Source organism: Denticeps clupeoides, chromosome 20, assembly GCF_900700375.1.
Source record: "Denticeps clupeoides chromosome 20, fDenClu1.1, whole genome shotgun sequence".
Lineage (NCBI taxonomy): Eukaryota > Metazoa > Chordata > Actinopteri > Clupeiformes > Denticipitidae > Denticeps > Denticeps clupeoides.
In genome coordinates this window covers 11,411,065-11,437,724 of record NC_041726.1, presented here as the reverse complement: position 1 = coordinate 11,437,724, position 26,660 = coordinate 11,411,065, and the positions used below count along the sequence as shown (strand labels likewise).

General features: G+C 41.7%; 2 protein-coding genes across 3 annotated transcripts; both read right to left on the bottom strand.

The window, feature by feature from the left end:
* Positions 1-995: 995 nt before the first annotated feature.
* Positions 996-4,357, bottom strand: LOC114770400 (secretagogin-like). Of its 2 annotated transcripts, XM_028964313.1 has the most exons (11): positions 4,220-4,357; positions 4,016-4,086; positions 3,698-3,790; positions 3,438-3,527; positions 3,252-3,308; positions 3,092-3,169; positions 2,899-2,954; positions 2,705-2,750; positions 2,511-2,570; positions 2,313-2,381; positions 996-2,234 (listed from the first exon to the last, which is right to left on the bottom strand). In XM_028964313.1, the coding sequence occupies exons 1-11, from the start codon at positions 4,287-4,289 to the stop codon at positions 2,109-2,111; spliced, it is 816 nt and encodes a 271-aa protein (XP_028820146.1). In that variant the 5' UTR covers positions 4,290-4,357; the 3' UTR covers positions 996-2,108. The 2 variants fall into 2 exon arrangements, with proteins under 2 accessions (XP_028820146.1, XP_028820144.1); XM_028964311.1 differs by having other exon boundaries at positions 3,252-3,527.
* A 221-nt stretch (positions 4,358-4,578) lies between these two features.
* On the bottom strand, positions 4,579-25,704 carry LOC114770421 (F-actin-uncapping protein LRRC16A-like). Its single transcript, XM_028964348.1, has 38 exons — positions 25,351-25,704; positions 24,689-24,786; positions 19,538-19,588; positions 18,517-18,576; positions 18,154-18,275; positions 17,938-18,035; positions 17,618-17,688; positions 17,451-17,524; positions 17,174-17,249; positions 17,003-17,091; positions 16,233-16,327; positions 16,050-16,133; positions 15,868-15,971; positions 15,702-15,779; positions 15,553-15,629; positions 14,120-14,221; positions 13,968-14,037; positions 13,221-13,302; positions 13,029-13,128; positions 12,725-12,779; positions 12,417-12,589; positions 12,064-12,132; positions 10,784-10,877; positions 10,600-10,698; positions 10,330-10,458; positions 10,099-10,236; positions 9,689-9,864; positions 9,311-9,398; positions 8,928-9,068; positions 8,674-8,740; positions 8,360-8,577; positions 8,122-8,234; positions 6,684-7,176; positions 6,252-6,303; positions 5,983-6,180; positions 5,770-5,901; positions 5,505-5,651; positions 4,579-5,402 (listed from the first exon to the last, which is right to left on the bottom strand). Exons 1-38 carry the CDS (start codon positions 25,388-25,390, stop codon positions 5,233-5,235), a joined length of 4,323 nt encoding a protein of 1,440 aa, XP_028820181.1. The 5' UTR covers positions 25,391-25,704; the 3' UTR covers positions 4,579-5,232.
* Positions 25,705-26,660: the final 956 nt, after the last annotated feature.

Below are 26,660 nucleotides of genomic sequence, written 5' to 3'. Positions count from 1 at the left end.
CGAATAAAAACAAATAAAAAAAGATACCTGATGAACTGGGTCAACTTTTTCTGACCAGAAGGGGTCCCTACATGACCGTGTATGGTCGTGTTCAATAGGAAAACCCTTACATGGTTCCAGATACTGAAAGGATAATCTGTTACTGTGTAAATAACAGCAGTACTAATTGTCAAGATGCAGCGCAGCCAACCAAAATAACTTAAAGAGTTACAGGATAATTATGAACTAATGCCGTGCGGGTCATGGTGTTGATTTAGCTTTCGTTTAAAAAGCTCTTTGTGGTGCCTCAGCAAAAAAAGTTGGGATAAATTAGAAGCAGCCGACCAAACATAATTTGCATAATCAAGGTAATTTTTAGTGCACTGTAATTAATTAGGCCAACCACAAACTTTGCATTAAATGCTCCTTCCCCACAGAACAGAATGGAGTTGGAAAGGTCACAGGCTCTGAAACCCTCAGTGTCAAGTACTCGGGTGGTAATTAAGCTGTCAGACCCCACAGACCCTGTGTTTTTATGGAGGCTCAGCTGTGAGAGGGTCACCACACACAGAACTGCATCCCACTGCTCTCCACCCTCCAGCCCAACGCCTGTTCAGATGCGTCCCACCGCTCTCCAGATCCAGAGCGGCTCTCTAATTATCCCCAGCCTGAATCCCCCAAACTACTGACAGCTCTCTTTGTGAGGGTGGCTCAAGAGCGGGAAGGGATGGGTCTAATATGAAGGAGCACAGGCCAAGCGACCTTGATTGACACCGTAACCACAGAGCCAGGCTCCTAATGACAGATGGCAGCAGTGCCATTAGCCAGAGCAGAGAGTCGGCTTGATGAAATTACAGGAATCAGGGGCCTGGGTAGGATGCCCATCTGCAGGACCAGACTTAAATATGACTGCAGCAACTTGCATAGAAGAACCTATGCAGGAATTAGAGAGTTATGTTAAGGAAGCATGAGAATCATGAGAACTGGCAAGTTCCTAATGGAATAAGCAATCAGGGTTCTGGATGTGGATATTTTATTAAAATACAACCAAGATAGGGGCAGATGGCATCAGAGCCAAATACATCTCCTTTATACACATACATTTACATAAGCACTCGCATGACTCAGTGACTAAAGCAGACGTTTAGTTAGTGGTCTCTTAGTGGTCACTAAATAGATTCAAGTTCATTCCCTAAACATTACTGAACAAACACTATCGGTAGCATGTTGTATTCATGATCCACATCAAAACATCCAAGTCAATATAAGATCAGATTACCTTTTTTTTTTTTTTATTTGCTGCACAACATTGTTAAACATGGAGATGTACTTGGTTTAGTGGAGCCTTGGAATTGCTCCACTGAGGTGCCACTGAGCAAAGCACCGTCCCCACACACTGCTCCCCAGGTGCCTGTCATGGCTGCCCACTGCTCACCAAGCGTGATGGTTAAAAGTAGGGGACACATTTCGTTGTGTCACTGTGTGCTGTGCTTGCTGTGCTTCACAATGACAATTAACTCACTTTTCATCTAAAAGTCAGTTGCTCATAATTTTCACAACTAGTCACATTTTATTTAAAAAAAAATCTTGAAACATAAATAAACTGATCAGAAATCAGCAATTTCACATAACATTTTGGTGTTTATTATTCTTTTTCTGTAGCACCCCCTTGCTTGTTTATCCTTTGTAAAATTGTACATTTAATTGTGTGTAATTTTTTATTAGTATATAATACATATATATTATTTCTGGATTTACGATTAGAATATATACTATGACAACGCACCATAAGGTATGTAGCACACATTTCTATTGCTGTAAATATCTTAAATATCTATCGACAGCTAATCATATATTCAGGACATCCTATTAAATGTCTTTAAACACATTTCAAATTTGGGAATTCTAATCAGTTATTGAACCATGTGTACAATAACCAACAAACAAATATGAACACATCTACTTGATAAGCTACAGGTTCATACAGTCCCATGGACACCAAGCAATGGACTGATCTGTCACCACCACCATGCAATGCTTTAATGCTTGCGCAAGGCTAAATGCTACTGGAGCGTCAGACTATAAAGGGCATTTCATGGTATTCAGTGATGATGTTCTCTTCATCTACTTTAGCTCAGCTTCAGTCCCAAGCACAGGGCAAGTTCATTCTTCTGGATCTTCCCGTCCCCATTGATGTCGCAGTGACTGAGCAAGGCCCGTCGGAACTTGTCCGGGTCACCTCCTGTTAAGTTGGGCTGGAGGAAATGGTTTGAAAAAAGGTGATTGTTTTTAGTACAACTACTCCAGACCTTTAAAATAAATAATTCAGTTACCTTGACAAGTTCCATCATGTCTTTCACAAACCCATCCACCTCTGGTCCCTCCAAGGCCCCGGTCTTACTCTGGATAAATAATTAAAAATCTTACTTAGCCCTACAAATTATTGGACTGAAATATTAAAGGTCCAATTCTTACTACATTTATTTATATAGTGACCATAATTTTAGCAAGAACAAGTATTATTGCCTTACCACATCATAGTGTGCAAATATCTTCTCAAAGTCTCTTTTTCTGTCTTCTTGACTGCAAGCCTAAAAAACCACATAATAAATAGCGAGGCACGTAAATGACTACAATAAAAAAATATAATTAAGATGTTTCATAATTAGACATTTTCACAATAACAAAAAGGCCCTTAAATAAATAAGTCAGTCAAATGACGTACATCCATTTCAAACTTCAGAAGGAAGTTCTCCTTTAGGGCAAGAATCCTAGACGGCAGCACATAAAAAACAGAAACAATTCACCTGTGTTAGAATCTGGTCATATTGAAACATAAACTCATAATTATGTATTGTCATAGTTTCTTTTAGAAGAAATGAGAGCAGCAAGTCATGAGAGACATGTCTTCAGAATTACCTCGCTAAATGGTTCAAATCCAGGTGACCATCTTTGTTTTTATCAAACAATGCCATCTGTCAGAAAAATAAAAAATACAATAAACACACACATTTTAGAGCTAAAATAATCAGAATAACCATCAGCGTTACTCATGTGGAAACATTAATAGTAATTTATGGATCTTGTAGGAACTGGGGCGGAGTAAAGTTACCATGGTGTCTGCATACTCCTGGAGTTTGTCAGAGGAAACTTCCTTCTTATGGTGCAAAAATAGGTCCTTAAGGAAACCCTGGTGACAGAAGAACATAAGAAGCAGACATATGAGAAAAAAACAACAATAATAAGAGGTCTCCATAGGTCTCATTCTGTACCTGTAACTCCGCAGCTGAAATATACCCACTGCTGTCTGTGTCATAGTTCCTCCAGATCTGCCAGGAAAGGGAATAACAGGACATCACAATTTCACCCTGTTTGTAATGATCAGCGTTACTGTTACAAAACACAATGTAGTTTATGGAAGGAATGATCTGAGTGTGAATATTAAAGCATTTTTCAACCCTCATGAACTCCACACTGTTGTTCAGTGGTATTTCTCTGCGGAAAAGTAGCAAGAACTTTTCATCCTCAGGCAGAAGCATCTTAGCCAGCTGGAGCAAAAAAATATATATATTAGGGGCACATTTACGCTTTAACATTTATGTTGTCTTACAACATAAATGTAAGACATGAAAGGATCAATTGAATTAATAATTATGAATTTATGAATATCAGCATATGCCATATGTCATCAATATGAGCAACACATTCTTAAAGCTACCTCCTGGATGTGCAGATGGCCATCTGGTCTTGAGCCATAAGTGGAAGTAAGCTTCTCCTTTAACCTTCGCACTTTCTTTTTTGTCATTTCATCCTTAATGTTCAGGAGGGGAAAAAAAACCTGTTGGATCATTATGAGCTTTTTTTCCCCCCCAAATGCCATTATGTATCATACACACCATACAAAAAATCTAGAATTCATGCTTGTCTTTAAACATCCTGTTCTATATAAAGCATCATACATTCAGTCAGTTTTCTTGGCATATTGTCTCTTTTTTTCTTTTGGTTTTAATCTGCCAATGTCAGTTTCTGTACTCACGCTCACTCCAAGCGATTTCATTAAATGTTGGAAAAAGGCATCCAGTTCCTTTACTTTGATAAATCCATTATCTGAAAAAAGAAATAATATTAGTTAATTATTTGAATGAAAATTGCAGAGTCAAAATTTGCTAAAGTTTGCTATTACAGAAATTATAAAAAGAAAAAAAAAAAAAAAACAGTTACTACTGTTCAGTGTAAGTACCATCAGTGTCGAAGTGCTGCCAGATCTGCAAGAACAAAGCGGCGTCCAGATTGTAGAATGTGCTGTCCATGGTACCCAGTTACAAAATCTGCCAAGTGAGAAATGGCTGTGACCCGGGGCAGCTGTGTTATTGCGCCGAGGACCGGCTCGATCTGAACTACTAGGGGCTGTCTGTGGTTTCAATAAAGCACATCCCACCTCCGCTCTCACAACGGGAGCGGAAAGTCAAGCAGCTTAATCATTACGAACGCCTACGGGGGCACTGAAAGCGTGAAATTACACAGAAGGGTTAAATGTAGCCTGTTTGCACGTAGAATAGAATGTTAAGCTCATTTAGTAACGACACGATGACTGCAGACCAATTTCATCCCCATTTACTGTTTACTTACTGCCACACATATACATACAGTATAAAATCCACTCAGTGCAAAGATATTGTGAATAAATTGTGTAAATATAAAATTACAATATTTCACTAATCTTTAAAAAAAAGATATTTGCACAAAGCATTAAAAACATTGCACAAATATAGAAAACCATTACCATTTCCCATGTTTTACATAAAAGGAATTAAGCAAAAATATACTAAATTTAAAGTAAGTAACCTGAATTGGATGTGAGATATCATATATGAATATGAATATGAACATGTGTATACTGCTATGTACATACAGTATAATATAATGTGTGAAATGATTGTGAAAATACATTATTATTCTTTGGTCAGCACAATATATACAAATACAAATGTGTTTCCAGTGAAATACTTTACAAAACTATTTATCATATAAATTCCATCTTTCTGGTTTAGACACTGTATGTCATTACAGTGGCTTTTCACAGTCCAATATTTCAAAATATTGTATGGATGTATGCTTAGCCATGCTTAGCATAGAGCCAGAAAGCCTTTTGACCCAGAACACCGCAGAACAACACAATACATAAAATTCTAGACAATTCCAGCTATACAACTGGTGATAATGCACTTTAAAACAACAGAGTTGCTCATTCCACTACTCTCCATGCTGAGAAGTAGTTTCCTCATCTGTTTGGCCCATTCCGTCAGGCGAGGCTGGTGGTTCTGGATAGATCTCAGCTTCATCTTCAGGAACAGGGGGAAAGTCTGGTTCGTGGGTTCTGGGAGCCGGGAAATCGACTGTGTCCGCCTCAGCGAGCATTCCCACTACAATACAAAAAAGAAAATAGGCGAGAATGAAGAGCTAGTACACTCAGTCACAAGGGCACGCTGTACAAGAATTTGAAGGAATGAACTGATTGGACGGACCAGCAGCGGGGAGGGACTTGGTTCGCTGTCGCTCAGTTTCCTCTTCAGTGGGACCGGCTGAGCTGCGTAGTGATAATCGCTGTTTGGCAGCAACAGCTCTGCTCGGCTCGGCCTCCCCCTCAAAAACACTGTCCACCGTCAGCTCAACTGTTACAAACGAAAAAACAAAAATCCTACAGTAACTGTGGTGGACTTATTGTACTTCAATAATTGTCAAAAATCTGGTCTGGAAAAAGACAATAAAATGAAGAAATGAAAAACTCACCAGACGGGGGCGTTTGTGTTTCCTCATGCTCCTCAGGGCCAAGTTCTGTGACTGACGGCGCCACCTTCTGGGGGTGGGTGGGAATCGTCACCTTGGGTGATAAGATATCACTGCATGGCTCAGGTGGATGATCTAACACAGAAGACACAGGTCGATCTTAGACAGATAAAAAAAAAAATACGACAATGTGCGTGGAAGGTGCTGATGTTCTACCAATGCTCTTGCTGCTGCTGGTTCGAGGCCTCAGCAATCCTGAGGTTGGAGGCTCAAGGTCAGTCTTGGTCTGTTTGGGGAATTTGGAGGCGCTGCTTAATGGTTTGGAAGAAGCCTGTGGGAGGTGGGTTCTGAGTGCCGGCTCAGGTCGAGCCTCACCCAGGGTCTTCTTCTCAGTGGTGTCCTTGTCCTCTTGGCCTACCCCACACAAGTGTCAGTGAAGATGCACACCTTGGAGCTAAACTTTCACCAGGGTCTGTTACACTCACCTTGTGCTTCTGAGGATGGAGCTTTTGGGGTAGACGGAGGTACTTCCTGAACCTGTGATGCAAAAGTAAATCATTTCATTACTGTTAGTAGTGTGACTTCTGTCCAATTCAGAAAACCATATACTATACACTATACATTATCTATACATTATATAACATTTTGCAGATGTACTAAATTGGTCAGTCTTGCAGTCTTTAAGAAGCCTCCCAATATGAGCATCAGGGAATGGAATCATAAACATCAATAAACAAGGAGTGAGTGTGTGAGTGAATGGTGTGTTTGTGTGTGGGGGTGGGTGGGTGTGTGTACCCAGCCCCACCCTACGTGAGTCCTTGCCCTGTGTATTGAATATATTGTATGGGAATAAATAAAGTTAGTACAGGTAGTTCACTACATGCCATTAATATCTTGGTATAACAGTATGTACTCACCCTCAAGGCCCTCTTCTCCTGTTTGGCTCGTATCTCTGCCAGAAAGTCATTACCCATGACAGGCATCCGCCCGTGTCTCCCCATCAGGGGGCTGTTTCTGATTTTGCCCTCTGTGTGATGCTCCTCTTTATGGACAGCAGGTGTCACGTTATGATCGTGGTCAGAATCAACTTTGGCATCAGAATTTGCCTTCTGCTCAGAGGTCACTGGCTCTTCGGGAGGTGCTGGTTCACCGATGTCTGGCTGGGGTGGATGAGTCTTGGTTGTTTCTGCCACAGGGGGCAGAATAGGACTCTTAATAGGAGACTTAACAGGACTGGTGAGATCCTCTCTGGTTGGTGTGGTGACGGTGATGTGGGGTGAGATGGCAGCAGCGCCATGGTTTTTTTCAGATTTGGACGAACGGGGTTTGATGAGGTTGAAGAGGCCACTCATACGTGACTCTCGCTTCCTATCCACTTCCTGAAGAGCTAAAGCCTTTGGAGCGGACGTCCTAGGAAGAAAAAGAACAAAGCCATTACAACTAGGTACATGACTTACACAAATCCTAGGGTGGAAGTAGCCTAGTGGGTAACACACCTGCCTATGAAAGACCACCAAGTCACGGGTTCAAACCCCACTTACTACCATTGTGTCAGTGAGCAATAAACTTAACGCTGAGTGTCTCCAGGGGGACTGTCCCTGTAACTAATGACTGTTTATATGCAATTAAAAAGCCATTTAAGCCTGTCATGTCATTAATATGTTCTATCCCTTATGCAGGGGATGACTGTATAAGGGATGGAACAAACCACAATGTTTGACACAACCAGGAAGTAATGTCGGCATTTTTTTATTAAAAAATAAAAAAATTCTCTGGGCGGACAAAGCATGAGAAACGGGAGGTAACATTTGATGATAAAAGTGGACAAATTCCAGATCCAACCTTCTGAGCTACCGCTCAGGACCATAGACAGGCTATGGGAACTCATATTAATGTTGAATAATCTGACAAAGTATCTCATAATAGAGGGGATGGGCATATTCAACCCGGAAAAGCCGGCACGGCTTAGGGCACTAAAACTTCATTACCTACCTTGTAGACACACTACAGTCTGTAAACATACAGACTGCAGCCCACTGGCTGTTGTCCAGGGCTGGACATATAGATGTCGTCCATGTAAATGTAAATGTAATTGTCCACAGTTTAACAGACCAGAGGACCACCGCTGACCACATATGATTTAGGTATGGTACCATTACCAACACAAAAACATCACTGGCACTAACGGGACTTTTTCAAGTCAGTCCAAAACATGCAGCCAGCAGCCAACCTCTGGTCAGAAACTGATCTGATGAAGGCTAGAAGATGTCCCACAGCAACTGTGCTACAACATTTTGACCTGGGCGAGCAGTCTGTTATGAACTGAGTGTGATGTGTAAGGTTCCGGTGATTCACCTTATACTGAGTTTGATAACTTTCTTAAAGAAGAAATCATCGACTCCCTCATCCACCTTCCCCACAAGTCCATTCTGATCAACCTCTGGTGCAGGGGCAGTACTGGTAGTCAGCTGGAGACCAAAAAATAATTATAAAATTGTAGAGTAGGCAGATAAAATGGAGACAGACTGTACATTAAATTCTTTATCATGAAATAAACTAATTAGCTGTGCATCACGGACACTGAGGTTCTTACAGGGGCTTTTTTGCCTTTAATGTTCTTGCTTCTCTTGGGTCGAAGTCTTGTGATGTGCTGCAGTTTGGACGGCTCTACAGAGGGGAGCTCTCCAAAGAACCCAGAGGCCTTCTTCTCTTGCTTGGGAGGAGGGGATGGAGGAGGAGGAGAAGGAGGTGGAAGGTCTTCAATGTGAATGGGGACGTCTTCCAGAGCCTTGTCCAGGTCAAACTCCAATTCTGTTGGAAAGAGAACCAGACCAGTTTGAGAAACATCTAAGACACTCAGCAGTTAATATGTGAATGGCTCAGTCCTTCAAGGTATATTTTTCCTACCAAAAGCTACAGACACGGGTCTTGTCATCCTCACTAAGATGCTCTTTCTCTTGGACTTTGGTGTCAGCTGGAAAACATAGATTCAAAGAGAACAACAATCAGAGAAGCATTTCAATTTCCTTTACACAAAAAGTAAATATGTATTTATGCATATAGCTGCAAATTTATTTTCTGAGCTGTATGTCTACTATTAGTAATATTAATATTAGTATTAGTAATAATATTTGTAGTATTATACAGTTGATGGACCATACCAGACAGGATTCCAGGTCTTCAATAGTTTCCATCTGTACTGGAACCTGATCCTCAGGTTGCATTATGGTCTCCTCCAGCACCTCCGTCTCCTGCGAGTCGTGGTGGAGAAGAGGCTGCCCTTTCCTGCTCAGATGCTCCGCCTGGAGATGGATAGACAGAAAACATTAAAACAGTTCAATAGTTAATGCCATGAACTTACTGCTTTAACAAAATATACAGGGCAAATGAAATTATAGCATAAAGTTAATATATCAATGCTGGTTTTAAAGAGGGAAAAAAATCTGTTTCAGGAGTCCAGAACATTTACATTTACATTAAAATCATGCAGGACTAATGCATCATACAGCCACCAGAAAGGAGAGGTAAGAATGTGGCTACTTACGAGTGTGTGCTGAGAGTATGAGAGAGACTCTAAAATTTCATCCACAATTCGGTCCGAGAGAAACGACGCCATACTCAGCTTGACCTCGCTGTGGGCATATAAAAATTACATCTGTACACTGACGCTAAACCTCACACCATTTTTACATTTACATTTATGGCATTTATCAGACGCCCTTATCCAGAGCGACTTACAATCAGTATTTACAGGGACAGTCTCCCTGGAGCAACTTAGGGTTAAGTGTCTTGCTCAGGGACACAGTGGTAGTAAGTGGGATTTGAACCCGGGTCTTTTGGTTCATAGGCGAGTGTGTTACCCACTAGGCTACTACCACCCTTCTGACACCTGTCAGAATTCCTGATCACTGCACAGTCCCACCTGATTTTATTCATAATATCAACTCCAGACTGTTCCAACAAGGTGGTGGCCACAAAGTCTTGAGGTACAGCCATCTTCCCCGAGGTGGTTCGCATCAGTTCCTGCCGCAGATTAACCTGCTTCACCACGTTGGGGCACAAACCCTCAGCAGTATCTACCATTGACTGAAGCAAGTTCTGAAAAAGTGAGACAAGGACAATTGTAATGGCCTTAGTTTAAGATTGACTGTCAAATTTCTACAATAAATAGTTCTCTACAATTTTTGTCAATTCCTCCTTTGGGCAGCAGTGGGCAGCAGAGTTACACATTTGAATTTTTATTCTGTGTTATTTCCTCACTTGATCTACCACCTATCATCTTTTCCCAGACTCTATGCTAATAAAAACAAAGGCCAGGGTCCATAACGGTACCTGCAGCTGCTCCTCCATGACTTTAGTAACCTCCCCAGCCATTGATTCAAGTTTGTCTTGGATGGGTCCCATGTGTGGTCCTTCGCCCGCTGTGTTCCCATGTGAGGAAGTTCTCAAATAGTACATTGTGGGCAGGAGCTGGGTGTAGTAAAAACAAAGAATGAGTCAGAGCAGTGTGGTCCTTTTCCACTGGAACAGAAGCTCTCCGTGAGGAACAAAACTGGGCCTCACCCTTTTCGAGTTCCTGGCATCCTTCATGAGGTTCTCTGCCAACCTCATGTCGGCCTGTATAGCATCAATTTTATTGTATCTCAGGGAGTTCAGATGATCCTGCACCTTCACACACATTCTGTCAATCATCTAGAAAAACCCAGAGAATAAGAGCAGGGATTTTAAACTCACTTTGGTTACCAGACATCTTACCATAAGGTTGTGTAACTCTAGATGCAGACAGATGGAGAAATAACTCTTGGAGACTATTTAGATGTTGCAACAACTGACCTGCTGTGTGGTTGTCGTGACGATGCCTTGCTGTAGTCGGTAGGCTTGCTCCTGCAGGTATTTTCGTGTCTCGTGATTCCTCAGAAGGCACTGCTCCATCTGATACATCGAGAAAGACACAATCAGCACCTTGTTGGTCTCTGACCTTCACCACGCAGACAATGACACCGATTGGCTTTCTGACCTTCAGCAGAGCATCTTCAGTCTTCTCTGGGTTAGCCTTGAGAGCCTGTGCTGCATCAATGATGGGTACAGGCATGAAACGGATGGTGTAGTTTCTGAAAGGCATATCAACGCTGATGAATACACTACATTAAAATGCCTGAGACTTCAACTTCTTTGGGATGCCTATGATAATGGTCAAGTACAGTATATCCGGAAAGTATTCACGGCGCATCACAACACCCCATAATGACAATGTGAAAAAAGTTTACTTGAGGTTTTGGCAAATTTATTAAAAATGAGAAATCAAATGTGCATAACTATTCACAGACTTTGCCATGAAACTCAAAATTGAGCTCAGGTGTCTCCTACTTTCCCCTGATCATGTTTCTGCATTTTAATTAAAGTCAGCCTGTGGAGAAAACAGTTGATTGGACATGATTTGGAAAGACTATATAAGGTCCCACAGTTGACAGTTCATGTCGGAGCACAAACCTGCATGAAGTCAAAGGAATTGTCAGAGACAGGATTGTCTCCAGGCACAAATATGGAGAAGGTTACAGAAAACCTTCTGCTGCCTTGAAGGTCTGAATTAGCACAGTGGCATTTACAGCATTTACAGCATTTACAGTGGCCTCCACTGTGGAAGAAGATCAAAACCACCAGGACTCTTCCTAGAGCTACCTAAGGGCCACCTAAACTGAGGGGGAAAAGGGCCATAGTCAGGGAGGTACATGGTCCCCAATGGAGCTCCAGAGGTCCTCAGGCCTGTATGATAGAGTGGCCAGACAGAAGTCACTCCTTAGTAAAAGGCACATGGAGTTTGCCGAAAAGGCACCTGAAGGACTCTCAGACCATGAGAGACAAAATTCTCTAGTCTGATAAGACAAAGATTAAACTTTTTGGTGTGAATGCCAGGCGTTACATTTGGAGGAAACCAGGCACCGCTCATCACCAGGCCAATACCAACCCATAACCGCATAACGATAACTGCAGTAACAGAGACATCCTGCCTGAAAACCTGCTCCAGAGCTCTCTTGAACTCAACGGTTCATCTTTCAGCAAGACAACGACCCTAAGCACAAAAGGAGTGGCTTCAGTACAACTCTGTGAAGGTCCTTGAGTGGCCCATTGTCATTATGGGGTGTTGTGTTTAGAATTCTGAGGGAAAAAATGGCTGTAACTTAATAAAATGTGGATACGCTGTGAATACTTTCCGGATGCATTGCATCTTTAAATCTTACCCAGCCCTAAACACTCCTAAATATAAATGTATATGTGCATGAGATAATTGGTGTATACTTCTCTAGAGCAGCTGCCACATCCTGCAGACCTTGTGGACTAATATTGTTCCGGTCCCATACAACAGTCCTGTAAAATAAATACATGAAAAATATACATAATATCATACATAATATACACACAAAACAGGCACCGTAGTGTAAGGGACTTAGTTTGAACATGAATCCCATGCTGCCAAGGACACACTACACTTTCAAAGTGTCTTGCTCAGGGACAGAATGGTAGTAAGTGGGGTTTGAACCTGTTACTTTGTGGTCTTCTGGTTCATAGTTCTGTGTGTTACCCACTAGACTACTACCACCCTATGAACCCCCTATGAAGGTCACGAGAACACCTTGGAATCCTCTCCTGACCTGAGCTTTGTGTTGATCTGCAGGGCTTTGGCCAGCATCTTGGCACCCATGTCACCCATCCCGTTGCCACTGATGTCCAATTTGGTGAGGCTGGTGTTGCTTCCCAGTGCGTTCAGCACAATAGACAGGTCACCTTTCAGCTTAGAGTCGGCCAACGAGAGAGACGTCAGGGGCTGAGGGAGGAAGGGGAGAGCAGGAGAAAAGTTTTCTTTGAAGTTTTTTCTAGGTTTCTAGGTGAAATGTGAAATGAAGGTTTGGCATAATAACGACCTGGACAGAGGGTTTAAGAGAGGAAATAAAATACATACAGATTCCTCTTCCTGAATCATGTGCACCAAGTTACTGAGGACCTGAACCAGATTTCTGTGTAAAGACAAACAAAAACAAAAAAAACAATCTTTTTACATTCTATTTTCTTTGTTCAAGAATGTTTAATTCCAAACTTCTCACAAACAAATTATCATATCAATCATGGCTTTGGGGATAGGGTTGGAATTAAGGCTAGGGTTAGATGTCCAACCATCCCTTCAGCAAGAGTTTTTTTTGCCATGTTGGGAACAAAGTTTGTGTTGGTATTATTACAAAAACATGTGCCAAAAGACTGAGTCATACTTTGACTTGATGTTGTTAAAGTTCTTCCCTAGTGAGAGGTGTCTGATGGAACGGTTCTTGGACAACCAGACCAAAAGGGTTGTCAGATCAGTGTCAAAACCTGGAAAACATTCAAGGTTCAATCCAACTCTGCGAACCTCAACAACCATCAACACCATAACCTACAACAGGTCAGATGAAACAGACACTCACCGTTATCTGAGATATCCAGACTTGAGATGTTGGGAATTTCGGCAATGCAACCCTCCAGAATCTGGGCGCCTGCTGACCTCAACTACAAAACCAGAAGAATTTGAGCCAGCATATTGGCCAAAACACCCAAGATGACACAGACCAGATTTTTATATGCTCTGTAAATCAGGTTGGAAACATCAAATGAAAACGGTCAACCCAGAGGGCATACAGAACTGGAAAGACCTCAGTATACAGGGTACAGCCAATGGGATAAAACCTTCTCTCAGGAACCCATCATTCACCATGTATTTGAGGAATCAGCCACAGAATGTGTGACCTGAAAATCAACTCTCTTACCCAACAGACAGGAGGTAGAATTACCGGGGAAACAGCAGAGTCCACTTCCACAGACTCCAAAGGAAATAAATTCAGATCAAATCATCTCAGTGCCATTTAAAACATGAACCAGTAATTCTTCCTGTTATATACTAATTTTGTGTGTAATGGCATTAGCTCTGCTTGCTCGTTGATGCATTATATTTCAAATCGTTTCATGCCCAAAAAATTGCTGTGATGAATGTAGAAACGTTAGTCACGCAAATGAATCTTCTCACTTATTCAGATGAAATATGTAAGCCGATCACACGAAAGCCCAAGGCACAGAACGAAGAGGGGAAAATTAAATTTAAAAAGAGTAAATATAAAAAAGTAATCAGACAGTCAGGGCCAGTGGATATTCAGAATTTCTTCCAGGCTCAGTCTCACCTCACAACTGCTCAGGTCCAAGGACACTTCTTTGAGGTTCGGGTTGCTGGCCAGGCCAAGCAAAAGAGCCCTGAGAAAACACATTAAGATGATATGAGCTGTTGATAAGGGGAGGACACTAAACTGTGCAATGAATGTGTTAGGTAACTCACTTCAGGGCTTCCATGGGGAATCGAGTCCCTGAAAAGTTTATGCTGCTCAGCGATGAGGCACTGTTGAAAAATTGCTTGAAAGGTGTAATATCTTTACCCTTCCTGTAAAAGGAATATATGGGGGGAATAAAAGTGGAACATGTTATGTGAACTCAACAAAGATACAAGATGCCTTTATATGAGTCCCCAAGCATTGTGTCTATAATACAGTACAGGCCAAAAGTTTAGACACACCTTCTCATTCAATGTGTTTTCTTTATTTTCATGACCATTTACATTAGTATGTTCTCACTGAAGGCATCAAAACTATGTACTTAACAAAAAGTGGAGACCTGGCCTCCACAGTCACCGGACCTGAACCCAATCCAGATGGTTTGAGGTGAGCTGTACCGCAGAGTGAAGGCAAAGGCAAAAGTGCTGAACACCTCTGGCAACTCCTTCAAGACTGTTGGAAAACCATTTCAGGTGATGACCTCTTGAAGCTCATTGAGAGAATGCAAAGCAGTAATCAAAGCAAAAGGGTGGCTATTTTGTGACATGTTTTCAGTTATTTCACCTTTTTTTGTTAAGTACAAACTCAACATGTGTTCATTCATAGTTTTGATTCTTCAGTGAGAATCTACCAATGTAAATGGTCATGAAAATAAAGAAAACACATTGAATGAGAAGGTGTGTCCAAACTTTTGTCCTGTACTGTAATTCTTTGAAAACTGTTGTGTCCCCTTAATATGTTTATCATAGCGATGTCCCTATCTACAGGTAAAAGTGATTCTGAAGGGTTGATCAGAATGAGAAAGACTGAACAGCAATCTCCACCACCACCATCATAAACAAACGAATGGTGCCTCCACTACATCTACAATTGTTAAGTGTTTCACCAAAATAACAAAGTTGTCTTTAGCCAAATGTACACTGCCAGTCAAAAGTTTGGATGCACCACTTTGTGGTGGTTATGGAGACTAAGATGGAGCCATTTTGAAGAATCCAACACAAGAAAGTTCTTTTTTTAGTAGGAGAAAGTGAAGTATGTTTGAATGAATGTTTTTTCAGAGTTGCCTTCGTGGCTGCTTTGTCACTATCGTCATCATCAAAAGCCACTTCATAAGATGCTAATTAACATGAGTGAATGATAAGAAAGTTCAGTATAAACCTTCAGGACTTTTGGAAACAGTCCCCATTGTCTAACTTAAAGTGGTGGATAGAAGACAACAGTATGAAATGCTGCAATCACAGCAAAAGTTCCCTGATTTGGAAAGACTCTAATGTTAAACTTTTTTGCCTTATTTACTATTTTTTGTTTATTACATAACCTCATGTGTGTTATCTCATAGTCCTGTGTCTTCAGTTTTTGTTCTATAATGTAAAAATGCATGAACCATAAATGAGTGTGTCCAAGCTTCTGACTAGTAAACACAACATGGTATGAATCTCACCTCTGAGAAAAGACACTTTTTGACATGTTGAGGACAGAGAGGGTCTTCACACAACCACGAAAAAGTGAGGCACAGATCTGAAGTCAACATAATAAAAAGACTGTTAATGTTGTTCAAATGAACCAAACCAATCTAGTCAAGTGACTCACCAGATCTAAAGGGCAACTGCAGTTAGACAGGTCCAACGTCTGTATATTATTTTGCTGGCCCAGGAAATTGCAGAGGTACTTTAAAAAAAGAAAAAGAATCATGTTTGAAAAGAACATACTTCATTTTCGGTGCAAATGATCAGTCAACCAACTTCAGAAGACATACCTGAAGATCATCACCCCTGAGAGAATTCCCAGAGAGGTCCAGGTGAGTGAGGGTTGTGAAGATCGATGTTTTAGCACTCAGCGACTGACCAAGTATATTAATCCCTGACAGCAAAAATTAAAGTCAGAATATTTCCAAGAGAAGATTATGATCGTTAGAAACAAAAAAAAAAGTGATTATACCTTTGGGGGAGAGTGAATTTCTTGAGAGGTTCAAATGTTTGAGTGCCGTTTGTTTCACTAAAGACGTCCTCAGGACATCAACACCTGGCTCAGCCACAGATCAGAAAGTAGAAGGATATGAATGACATGCACATTTTGAAACATTAAACATTGGTGTTTCATTGGTGGAATTATTTTTTGTACCCTTGTCTTCCAGTGAATTGTTGGCCACGTTAAGGGTGTGAAGGGCTGATCTGGGGTTCTCACTCAGGGCACTGGCAAGTCTCTGAGCAAAATCCCTGTGTTGACGCAGAATAATTTATTATCCCTAATAATTTAGTATCCACTGATTTGCTCAGTTACAAAACAAAGAGGTCCAGTATTTCACGGTCAGAAAGTGAAATTCCACCCAAGGATTTTGATTCAACCAAATCCCAGCGCAGAAAGAGTCAATGGGTTGGTTGTAGAAAACAGAATGATGTACAGAATGATGTACAACATGGACGATGTACAGAATAACATGAGTCTTCTTTAGACCAATAGCCAACGGCCTATACTAAACCATAATTACTGCCGACCTTCAATTGCAGGAAATATAAGAACAGAAATATTTGTTTAGAAAGAATAAAAACAGGATACATTTTTACTACTATGTTACAACTACTATACTACAGCAGGTGTCATTTTTCAGTCACTCTTCAGATTGTAATGTACCATTTGACACTGGTGTGCATGAGGCCAAAGGCTTGTTGAATTTCACACTGGTCACAAAAAATCTTGTCCATTAACTCTGTACTATTAGTTTAGAACCACTTTTTTAAGATATATAGGAAGCCACGTGTCACTCAAGACTGAATCAGTTGCATTGTGTTTGTGTTAAACTGTCAAAATGGAGGACAGAGTGTTTCACTAAAACATTATCACAGCAGTATTTTACCAAAGGGTACAAAAATTCAAAGGCGCAAAACACTCACACTTTGAGGCAGACATTCTCCAAGACCAGTTCTTCTAGTCTGCTAGAGCAAGCCACAACACGAAGGATCTGTTCACACAAATCTGCAGACTGGGGGAGCAATATATCGGCAGACATTAATGGCTGTACAGACAACGAAGGCTACAACTTGTGAGGTAAAAATTAGCCGTACCAGCTTGTAATCCTTGACGGAGAGTTTAGTGAACCACTGGTTATACTCCAGAACTGCAATAACGGGCACCAAATCCCTGTTGAAAAAGGCAAATAAATGAATATTACCTAGTGCACATAATATTTTGGAGTTTAATAATATTATTTATGACTATAATGTCTGAGGATACACATTTGATCATAAAATGTATAGAAGTTGTTAGTGAGTTAACCCGTTACACAAAACTGAAAAATGTGATCCTTCAGACACTTTGATCATAACGTTTTAGTTAACTAACCTGTTATCAAGATGAATAAAATCTTGTAAGTTCAGTTCCCGGGTGTCTTGTGTTAAATATATTGTATCCACATCCTGGACAGTGACATTTAAAAAGTGGATTATCAATCTAAAAAAAGAACTAAAACTGACTTTTGCTATTTGTATGAAAGTATTCTTATTACTGACCCACTGCACTTCCTCTCTGTAGGGAAGGCCTCTCTGATCACAAATACAGAAGTACATCAGAGAGAAGCCACCTGGAAAAATAAGATGTAATGTCCATAGCTTGACACAAAATGCAGGTTGTGAATTTTAAATGTCATCGTTCTAATGATTAGTTTAATTCTAGTTGATTGACTAGCTGAAATTGAATTATTAAAAGAGATTTTCCTTATTTCCAGTACAAATTATCAACTTGAAATCAACAATGAAAATCTTGATGGCTGCATTGCCACAGTGAATTAAGCTCCAGGGGGAGAATCTCCCACATCATTTCAGTACTTTACCACATGGGCCGGAATCTGCCGGGGCTTGTTCTTCCCAGTGAGTTTGTAGCGCAGTGATCCTCTCCTCAGGCTTTAATGAAAGCTTCCCCATGGCCTCCCTGACAAACGTGAGAAAAGTGATCAGTCTCGAACACATATTTAAATGATACTGGCTAAATGCCGGCATTAACTCAGACTGATGTAAAGACAGATAAGGCGAGAGCCAGAAAGACCTACACTGGGGACAGACCAGGGCAGATCCTCTGTAGATTGCTGCCTATTTGGGCCACCACCTCATCCACCTCCTCTGTCCCAGTGAGCTTCAGTGACATCTGGCCTCTTTCATGCTTCAGTGTCAGCTGCAGGTGGCGCCACAGACAAACAGACAATCTGAGAGGTGAAGTGCTGCCCAAGTTTCATGTTACCCAAATTAGGAGAAACGTTAATAAAACTTCCTACATTTCACCAAACCACAGTCTACAAGGGCAGTCAACACATTTAAAGTATTTGTATTTGTAACATGGGGTGGTTTCTATTAACAATGAACGAGAATGAGCCTGATGCAACCTGGTTTGCAAAATCCCTCCAGTCATTACTGACCTGATCAGGCTTGTGGCTCACGATTCCCTGAATATCCAAGTAATTAAATGCTTGCTCAACCTGTGGGGATATCACAGAGGGTCACCGTGTCACAGCATGAAATCCTTTGAGGTAATAATGACAGTTATACATGAAGCGTCTAAGATCAAAACTGTTCCTTATGCCATTTCAGTCAAATAAATCAACATAGAATTAAGGACTGATGTCGGGCTGCAGACAAGATGAAATAAGTGAAAGTAAAACGTGAACGTGAGTCATGTGTGGTTTCTTTATTTTGCAGTTTAATGAGACATAAAATCCCCCCACACACCCACCCACAGAAGCACAGGCAGAACCGCCAGACCAAGGTCAAACTAATTCGAGTCCTTTCTCTTCCTGAGTACAAACGCAAGAGGAATGCCCCCCGTCCAGATGTTTCAGTGTGGTCATTGTCTGCTTTCTCTCCTCCCTGACTTCCCACTGACTCTCATAACACCGGCGCCTCCTCCGCGCTGTCTATTCATCTTCCAACTTTTACGTTATTTTGTTGTCGTTTAGTCACTTCTGTGGTCTGACTGTATTTTCAGACAATGAGGTCCACTGAGAACATCATCCTGAAAGTCCTTTTGAGTCCAAACACATCACAGACACACTGGTGCACGGCTGACTTTTGCAGCTGTGGGAAAAGGGAGAAAAAAAACAAGCCTGGAATGATTTTGGAGGGGGGAAAAAATCCTTGGGAAAGGGGGTGAGGGGCTTCGCTGGGACTCGTTCCAAGCACAGTCGTGCCAGAGAGAGATTCCACAAGTCTCTGAAAGCAGGCAAGGGCATGCCCAGAGGTTGAGGCTTGAAAATAATATTCAGCGGGACTACTCCTACTCTCCAACGCATAGGCAGTGGAGAACCTGCGCTTCGGACTAGCAGCGGAGCAAAAGGACTGCAGTGTGAATCCACATTCGATTCAGAGTTTCAGATCTATGATTGTTCTCTCCAGCCCATTTCCTTCACGTTGTAGACAGTGCGGTACTGTTACGTTGCCTACCTTGGACGGTATGCGTGCAGTCAGCAGGTAGACTCTATGAGAGGCTAAAGCCTGTTGAAAGAGAGAAAGGGAATTATTTACAGTATACAGTATCTCACAAAAGTGAGAAAAAAACTCCCATTTTTGAAAATATTTGATTATATCTTTCCTTGGGTCAACATTTCCTTGGGTCAAGATATGACACTTTAATAGAATGTAAAGTGGTCGGTGTCCAGCTTGTATAACTGAGTAGATTTGCTGTCCCCTCAAAATAACTAAACACACAGACATTAGTGTCTAAACCGCTGGTAAGTGAAAGCACGGTGGCCAGGACCACACAGCGGGACAGTTTAATGGGACAGTTCCCTCTCAGAACAGGCCTCGCCATGGTCCACCAATGAAGTCGAGAGCACGTGCTCAGCATCATATTCAGAGGTTTCATACATCAGAGGGTCAGAGGTCAGCCTGTCAGGGTCAGACCAGATGCCGCACACTGCATCAAATCGGTCTGCATGGCTGGTGTCCCAGAAGGAAGCGTCTTCTATAGATGGTGCACAAAAAAAGCAGTTTGCTTAAGCCAGTCAGACTAAGGACATGACCAAGACCAACTTATTTGGTTCAGATGGTATAAAACAAGCGTGATGGCAACCAGGTGAGGAGAACAAAAAACAAGTCTGTCTTGCCTAGAGTCCAGCATGGTGGTGGGAGTGCCACGGTTTGGGGCTGCGCACGGATGGTACCGTGAGCGTGCAGAGCATGATCTCCTCCCTTTGGAAACTTGGCCGCAGGGTAGTATTCCAACATGATAACGACCCCAAGCACACCTCCAAGACGAAAACTGGCTTTCTAAAGAAACGGAGGGTGAAGGTGCTGGACTGGCCAAGCATGTCTCCAGAACTGAACCCTTTTAAGCATCTGTGGAGCATCTTCAAACGAACGGTGGAGGAGCGCAAGGTCTCTAACATCCAGCTCTGTCATATCATCATGGAGAAGCGGAAGAGGATCCCAGTAGCAACATGTGAAGCTCTAGTGAACACAGTCCAAAAATCAAACCAAAGCTTCTCACAATGGAATTCCGATTGATTACAAGATGCACCTCAACCATTTCCCTTCTTTTGAAGTTGTCCTATAAAATGCCAACCTTTTATTATATCTTTTGGCAGCAGCTCCAGACTATACCTCAACTTGAGCTTTATTGTCATTTAAGCAGCGCAAAGTCTCCGCATCCTGGTGCTACATGTAACATTTAATCTAACACAAAGTGCAAACATGGGACACAGGCAGCACAAGACTAGCCTTAACAAAACAGGCAGACAACAAAGAAGATGGACGGTGCTAAACAAGTGAATTGTAAGGTGAAACATATCATCGTTGAAGAAAACCAGATACGACATGAGGAATCCTTATTCTAGACCAACTGATTTAAAGATGCAGCAAACACTGAAAAGTCCAGCACGGGTAAAACACAATACTTCAACACTTTAATTGAGGCTTTCACAGAAAATCGGATTATGTCTAAGGAACTGAACGCAATCGAAGCAAGTACGGCTTGTGCAACATTTGAAACTCATCAACAACATGGCTGTTCCTCCCCTCCTGTGCTAAAATTTCCCAAACAGTCCATTACGTACAACCAGCAGGCTCGAGTTTCCTCCCTTAGAATCCTCACCTTTCAACAGTTCTTTACAGCCTGTGGGCGCAATCTCACAATAAATCATGTACGTGAAAATCTGGACAGTTTAAGGGCTGCATGACTATATCTAACAACATTTCAAATTACCCAGTACAGGCAGTCATGCAGTCATGCACAGTTCAAAGTGAGGTTTGCTTCTAAAGACCACAATGCTGGCTTACACTGATTCTTCTGTTTCCAGTTCGGCCAAATTTGATGAAATAAACATGCGTTGAAAAACAATAGAGCCAGTAGCACTTTAAACAAGAAGCGAAATGCCAGAAAATTCTCTTGACTCGAGTACAGATTCTCAGTCAGAATAGGCCTGTTTGACTCAGTACGAACCATTCAAACTATACAATTATAACAGGCTTTTCACATTGACAGCATTTATCTGACACCCTCATCTGAGTAACCTAGTGGGTTACTATTAACCAAAAGAACACAAAGTCCCAGGTTCAAACCCCACTTACTACCATTGTGTCCCTGAGTGAGCAGGGGGGGACTGTCCCTGACACTACTGATCGTGAGGCGCTCTGAATAATGGCATCTGATAAATGTTAATAAATGCTGTTAATGTTACTGTTATTCTGACTTACAATCAGTGGGCGTGACTCTCATATCCTCAACATCGATATAGTTTACTAGTGTAACACACTGTTCTTACTGCATCTGGAAACTATGGTAAGTAACTGGAAAGCAGGAAACTGTTCAGGTCAACTGTACATGTGAACACGAAACATTTCTACCCCAAATCTTTAATTATTAGAACCAGAGAACCCATTTCATTCTTGAACAGGTCAGTCATGTGCTTCTTAATTTCATGTTGCTTTTGTTATATTCATATTCATGTGGTTACTTTTCCTGCAGAGAAAAAAGTATACCATACAAAGACTTCAAAAAGCATGTTATCCATATTATTACGATTCATGAAGTCATGCGTTATTATTACATATCGCATGCATTATATAAAAATCAGATAAAATCCAAAAAACAACTGAATTCAAAGGAAACTATTGTATGGATGCACAAGGTCTGGGCCTTATCCAACATTCCTCATAGAATAAAGATTTCCTGCAGAACTGGCAGAAGCACTGCCTGCTCAAAAACGGCATCTTATTTTACAAACTCGGGTCCCGGCGGTCACCTGTATAAAACAAAAAAATATTGCAGTAGTAGCCAGACCCAAGTACAAGAGCCCATAAAATAACACTTACAAAAATGACTGCACATACTGCAGTATGAGCTGGACAATCCCATTACAGATTGAGCTCATCCAGGTAATTCTGCAGATGGAAATATTTGGATTTATTTAGTACAATCGATTTTGGTAAGTTTAGATGTACAACGGTCTTATTACATAGACACAACAACACACTTAATATAAATATGTTACTGCACTCTGTCTGTGTGTTTGGACGTGTGGAGTAAAAGTCAGTCCCCAAACTCAAATTGCCAACTGCAAATGACTTTGCGGTGGACATGGAACACAATCTGCTGTCAAGTCACAGCAAGACATGCAAAGATGGTGAAAGAACATAAAGGAAATACAGCAAAGCCTTTAAAATATCTACCAACCAATCTCTTGTGCTGGTAGATGGTTTAAAGCCATGTACACACTCTAAAGCTGGTCAAACTAAACATTCAGCCAGAGGACACACAAACCGTAGTCTGTAACATGCTCATATCTTGTCCAAAATGACAGTCACTAAAATATGAATCTTTTCATACCCTGTGTTTGGAAAGTAGCATGGAACATTAACTTATTACTAAAATACAACTCTAATTGAATAGCATATTAAAGTTGTATTTTAGAAAAAGTTAAATGTTCCATGCAACTTTCCAAACATGAATGTGTATGAAAACATTCATGTTTTTGTGACTATGAACCAGAAGACCCAGGTTCAAATCCCACTTACTACCATCGTGTCCCTGAGCAAGACACTTAACCCTGAGTGTCTCCAGGGGGGGACTGTCCCTGTAACTACTGATTGTAAGTTGCTCTGGATAAGGGCGTCTGATAAATGCTGTAAAAATGTAAAATACTACGAAAAAAAACCCCCCGAAAATTTAGAAATGGTGCTAGTTCTGCCTTTATAATCCTTTCATGGCTACAGCCCCATCCATGCAAGTATTCATTAATCCAAGATATACAAAGGAAATAATAATAATTATCACCTTCATATTATTATTATTATTATCCTTAAGGCATAAGAATGCATAAATAAAAGCACCACAATGCTGTTAGGTGGTCTTAGATGAAAACAGAACTAAAACTGATAGGTCAAAGCTGAACAAACCAGTTGGTCATGCTAGGTTTCTTTTTTTTGTGTGGACTGAGTCGCTTAACTAGTTGATCATGCTGGGTTTCTTTTTTTTGTGTGGACTGAGTCGCTTAACTAGTTGGTCATGCTGGGTTTCTTTTTTTTGTGTGGACTGAGTCGCTTAACTAGTTGATCATGCTGGGTTTCTTTTTTTTGTGTGGACTGAGTCGCTTAACTAGTTGGTCATGCTGGGTTTCTTTTTTTTGTGTGGACTGAGTCGCTTAACTAGTTGGTCATGCTGGGTTTCTTTTTTTTGTGTGGACTGAGTCGCTTAACTAGTTGGTCATGCTGGGTTTCTTTTTTTTGTGTGGACTTAGTCGCTTAACAACATGATTTTTTACTTAACGACATTATCAACTTTTACCCTTAGGTAAAAGTCCTGGTTACCTCATCCAATCAGGGATCTCAAAGATCAGATCAGCCCATTCACTGCAGTGAATAGGTGACTTCTTTACAAAAGGGAGTGGTGCAAGGCAAAGAATGGGGGGATCTGCTGCACGCAGCCATTTAACATGGCCTGGAGGGAGACGCCACTGCCAAACCACACCCGATTCTTTAAACACACTCCACCATTAACAAGCCACGGCTCTTATCAGTTCAATAAAGCCAGACGTACAACTCAGTCCTTTTTGCTGCTGACGGCCGGCCTTCTGCTCTTTTTCAGTCCCCGCCGGTGACACACATCTCGGCCACGGGAATAAAAGCCGTCTGTTTCCCCAAAAAGGAGACTAAAAGAAACGAGTAGATGCATGAAACCTGAAACTAGGCTCGGCCCCGCAAAACACATCCGGCCAGATTGCTCTGCCTCTTGCACGGCGAAGGCAGGAACTTAGCGGGTGAGGATTCCAATGGCCATCAAAATGTGAGTCCGGAGGCTCTTGGCCCCCACAGGGTGCACGGAGATGCGGTGTGATAACAAAAACACGCAGCCTGCTGTCTTGCCGTCCTTTGTTCTGCTGTTTGCTCGTCCCAAAGTCCCGATCCTTTTTAAACCACTGCATATGAATAATGGAGTCGATATCCTCCTCAGCAATATGTAAAATTATTAAAACAGACACAAACGTGTATCTTAAAAAGAATCACTCGCCCTAATAATGAAAGGTATACCGCCTCAACTTAACCTTTTTATTATAAATATGGAATTTAAGAGTTTCCAGCCATCAAGTGGCATCGTACCAGGACCCTGTTCTCCAGCTTGTCGGCCTTGACCTCCAGCTTAACCATCTTCTTAAGGGAGATCTTGAGCTTCCTGCCGATGGCATCTCTCACGCTCTCTTAAATGAAAAAAGAGAGGGGGGGGGGGACAAATGGGAAATAAATGAAGCAACACAAATGAAATGTTTTTTTTGTTTTCCTGAACTGGTCAAAAGGCCACAGTGAACCCCGAATTGCCATAACACTCATCCTGGTCGCTCAGGAGGCGTCCCACCACAAAAAAAAAAAAAAAATCACATCACTTCACTCATCCATCCCACGTTCAGGGATCAGTTCCCCTGGATCACAGGGAACTTCTTATTCCACACATGGACACAGTCCGGGCCGGAACCCAGGCAAGAGGCTGCATGTTTTCATCCTTAATCTTTTTCCCACTGCAGGTCTTCACCTGACGTCACTCTCAGGAATCCTGCCCTTTGGGATAGTTTATTCGCAACTGCTTCATATCGAAAATGTATCGTTTTATCTTTATCTTTGCAAGTCCTGTCAAAGTTACTAAAATGTTAATTGGTGTGTTCATTTTAAGAAAACCACACCAGTGCTGCGAACAGCAGTGCACCATGTCCCGCCCGGACCGTGGGAAGGTTTCTGAAATAAAAGTTATTTAAACCACCGCGACTCACCCGCTAGCTCCTTGGAGACGTCTGGCCGCTCCTCGCTCATCTCGACAGCTTTGCTTGCGAGCTTGACACCGGGAAAAGTCCAGGAGCGCCGGAACGGCGGCGCAGGCGACGTGAACGTCCGGCTTCTCCTCACCCAGGTGTGTTTGTTCCCCGGAGCCGCGCTCACGCCGGCCGCTTCGCCCGGAGCCTGGCCCACGCACAATATCACATCGCCGAATGGTGTTAGGTAAAGAAGGTGAAGAAACGGCGCAGGGGTACGTTTTGCATTAGAAGAAGGTCCCGGAAGGCGACACTTTGTTTTGTCGGAGTCTCTTCCTTTCCTATAATCCGCTTCTGCTGGTGGGAAACGGGGATTTGGAGACGCCTAGTGGCGCTTTGCTGTAATGACAAAATTGAGCTAATATATGAAGTGATTGTCATTGTGCAGCACAGCACACGGTTCCACGGTGAAATGTGTCCTCTGCTTTTAACCACCACCCTTGGTGAGCAGTGGGGACCATGACAGGAGCAGTGTGTGGGGACGGTGCTTTGATCAGTGGCACCTCAGGGGCACCTTGACGGTTCGGGATTCAAACCCGCAACCTTCTGACTACGGGGCCGCTTCCTTAACCGCTAGGCCCATATACAAGAACAGTCAAAAGTCAAAAGATTGGATGCACCTACTAATTTATAGGTCTTGAAAAAACTGGTGACACAGGACTATAAAAAAAAACCACATGTGAAATAATGCAAGACAAAAATTTGCAGAATTGAGTCTCTCCAAATCAGGGAGCTTTTCCTGTGATGGCAGCATTTCACACTCTTGTCTTCTCTCCACCACCTTGGACAACGGGGACGGTTTCCAACAGTCCTGAAGGTTTATGCTGAACAATTTCATTCACTCATGTTAATGAGGAAAAATACTAAATATATTTCTTACATTTGATTTTTCAAAACGGCTTTAATCTTAGTATCCATGACAACCACAGAGTAGGCGTGTCCAAACTTTTGACTGGTAGTGTGCATACCAACATATGTGCGAGCAATATGCATATTAAAATGAATGCATATTACTGAACATTCATATGTTGTGGCTGTAATTTTGGGCTTTTACTTATTTCTTTTTAAGAAGATTTTTTCTTACGTGGAGTTATTGCCTTTAATTGGAATAAAACAATGATCTAAGCAGCAATTATTTTTAATTACACACACAGGCTCAACTATATAAACACACATCAACTTTTAATGAGTGGTGCTGAAGAATGCAGAAGGTTATGGTTCAAGGCTGTATGAGGGATGTTAGTGAGCACGGTCTACTACAGCAGGTTTAC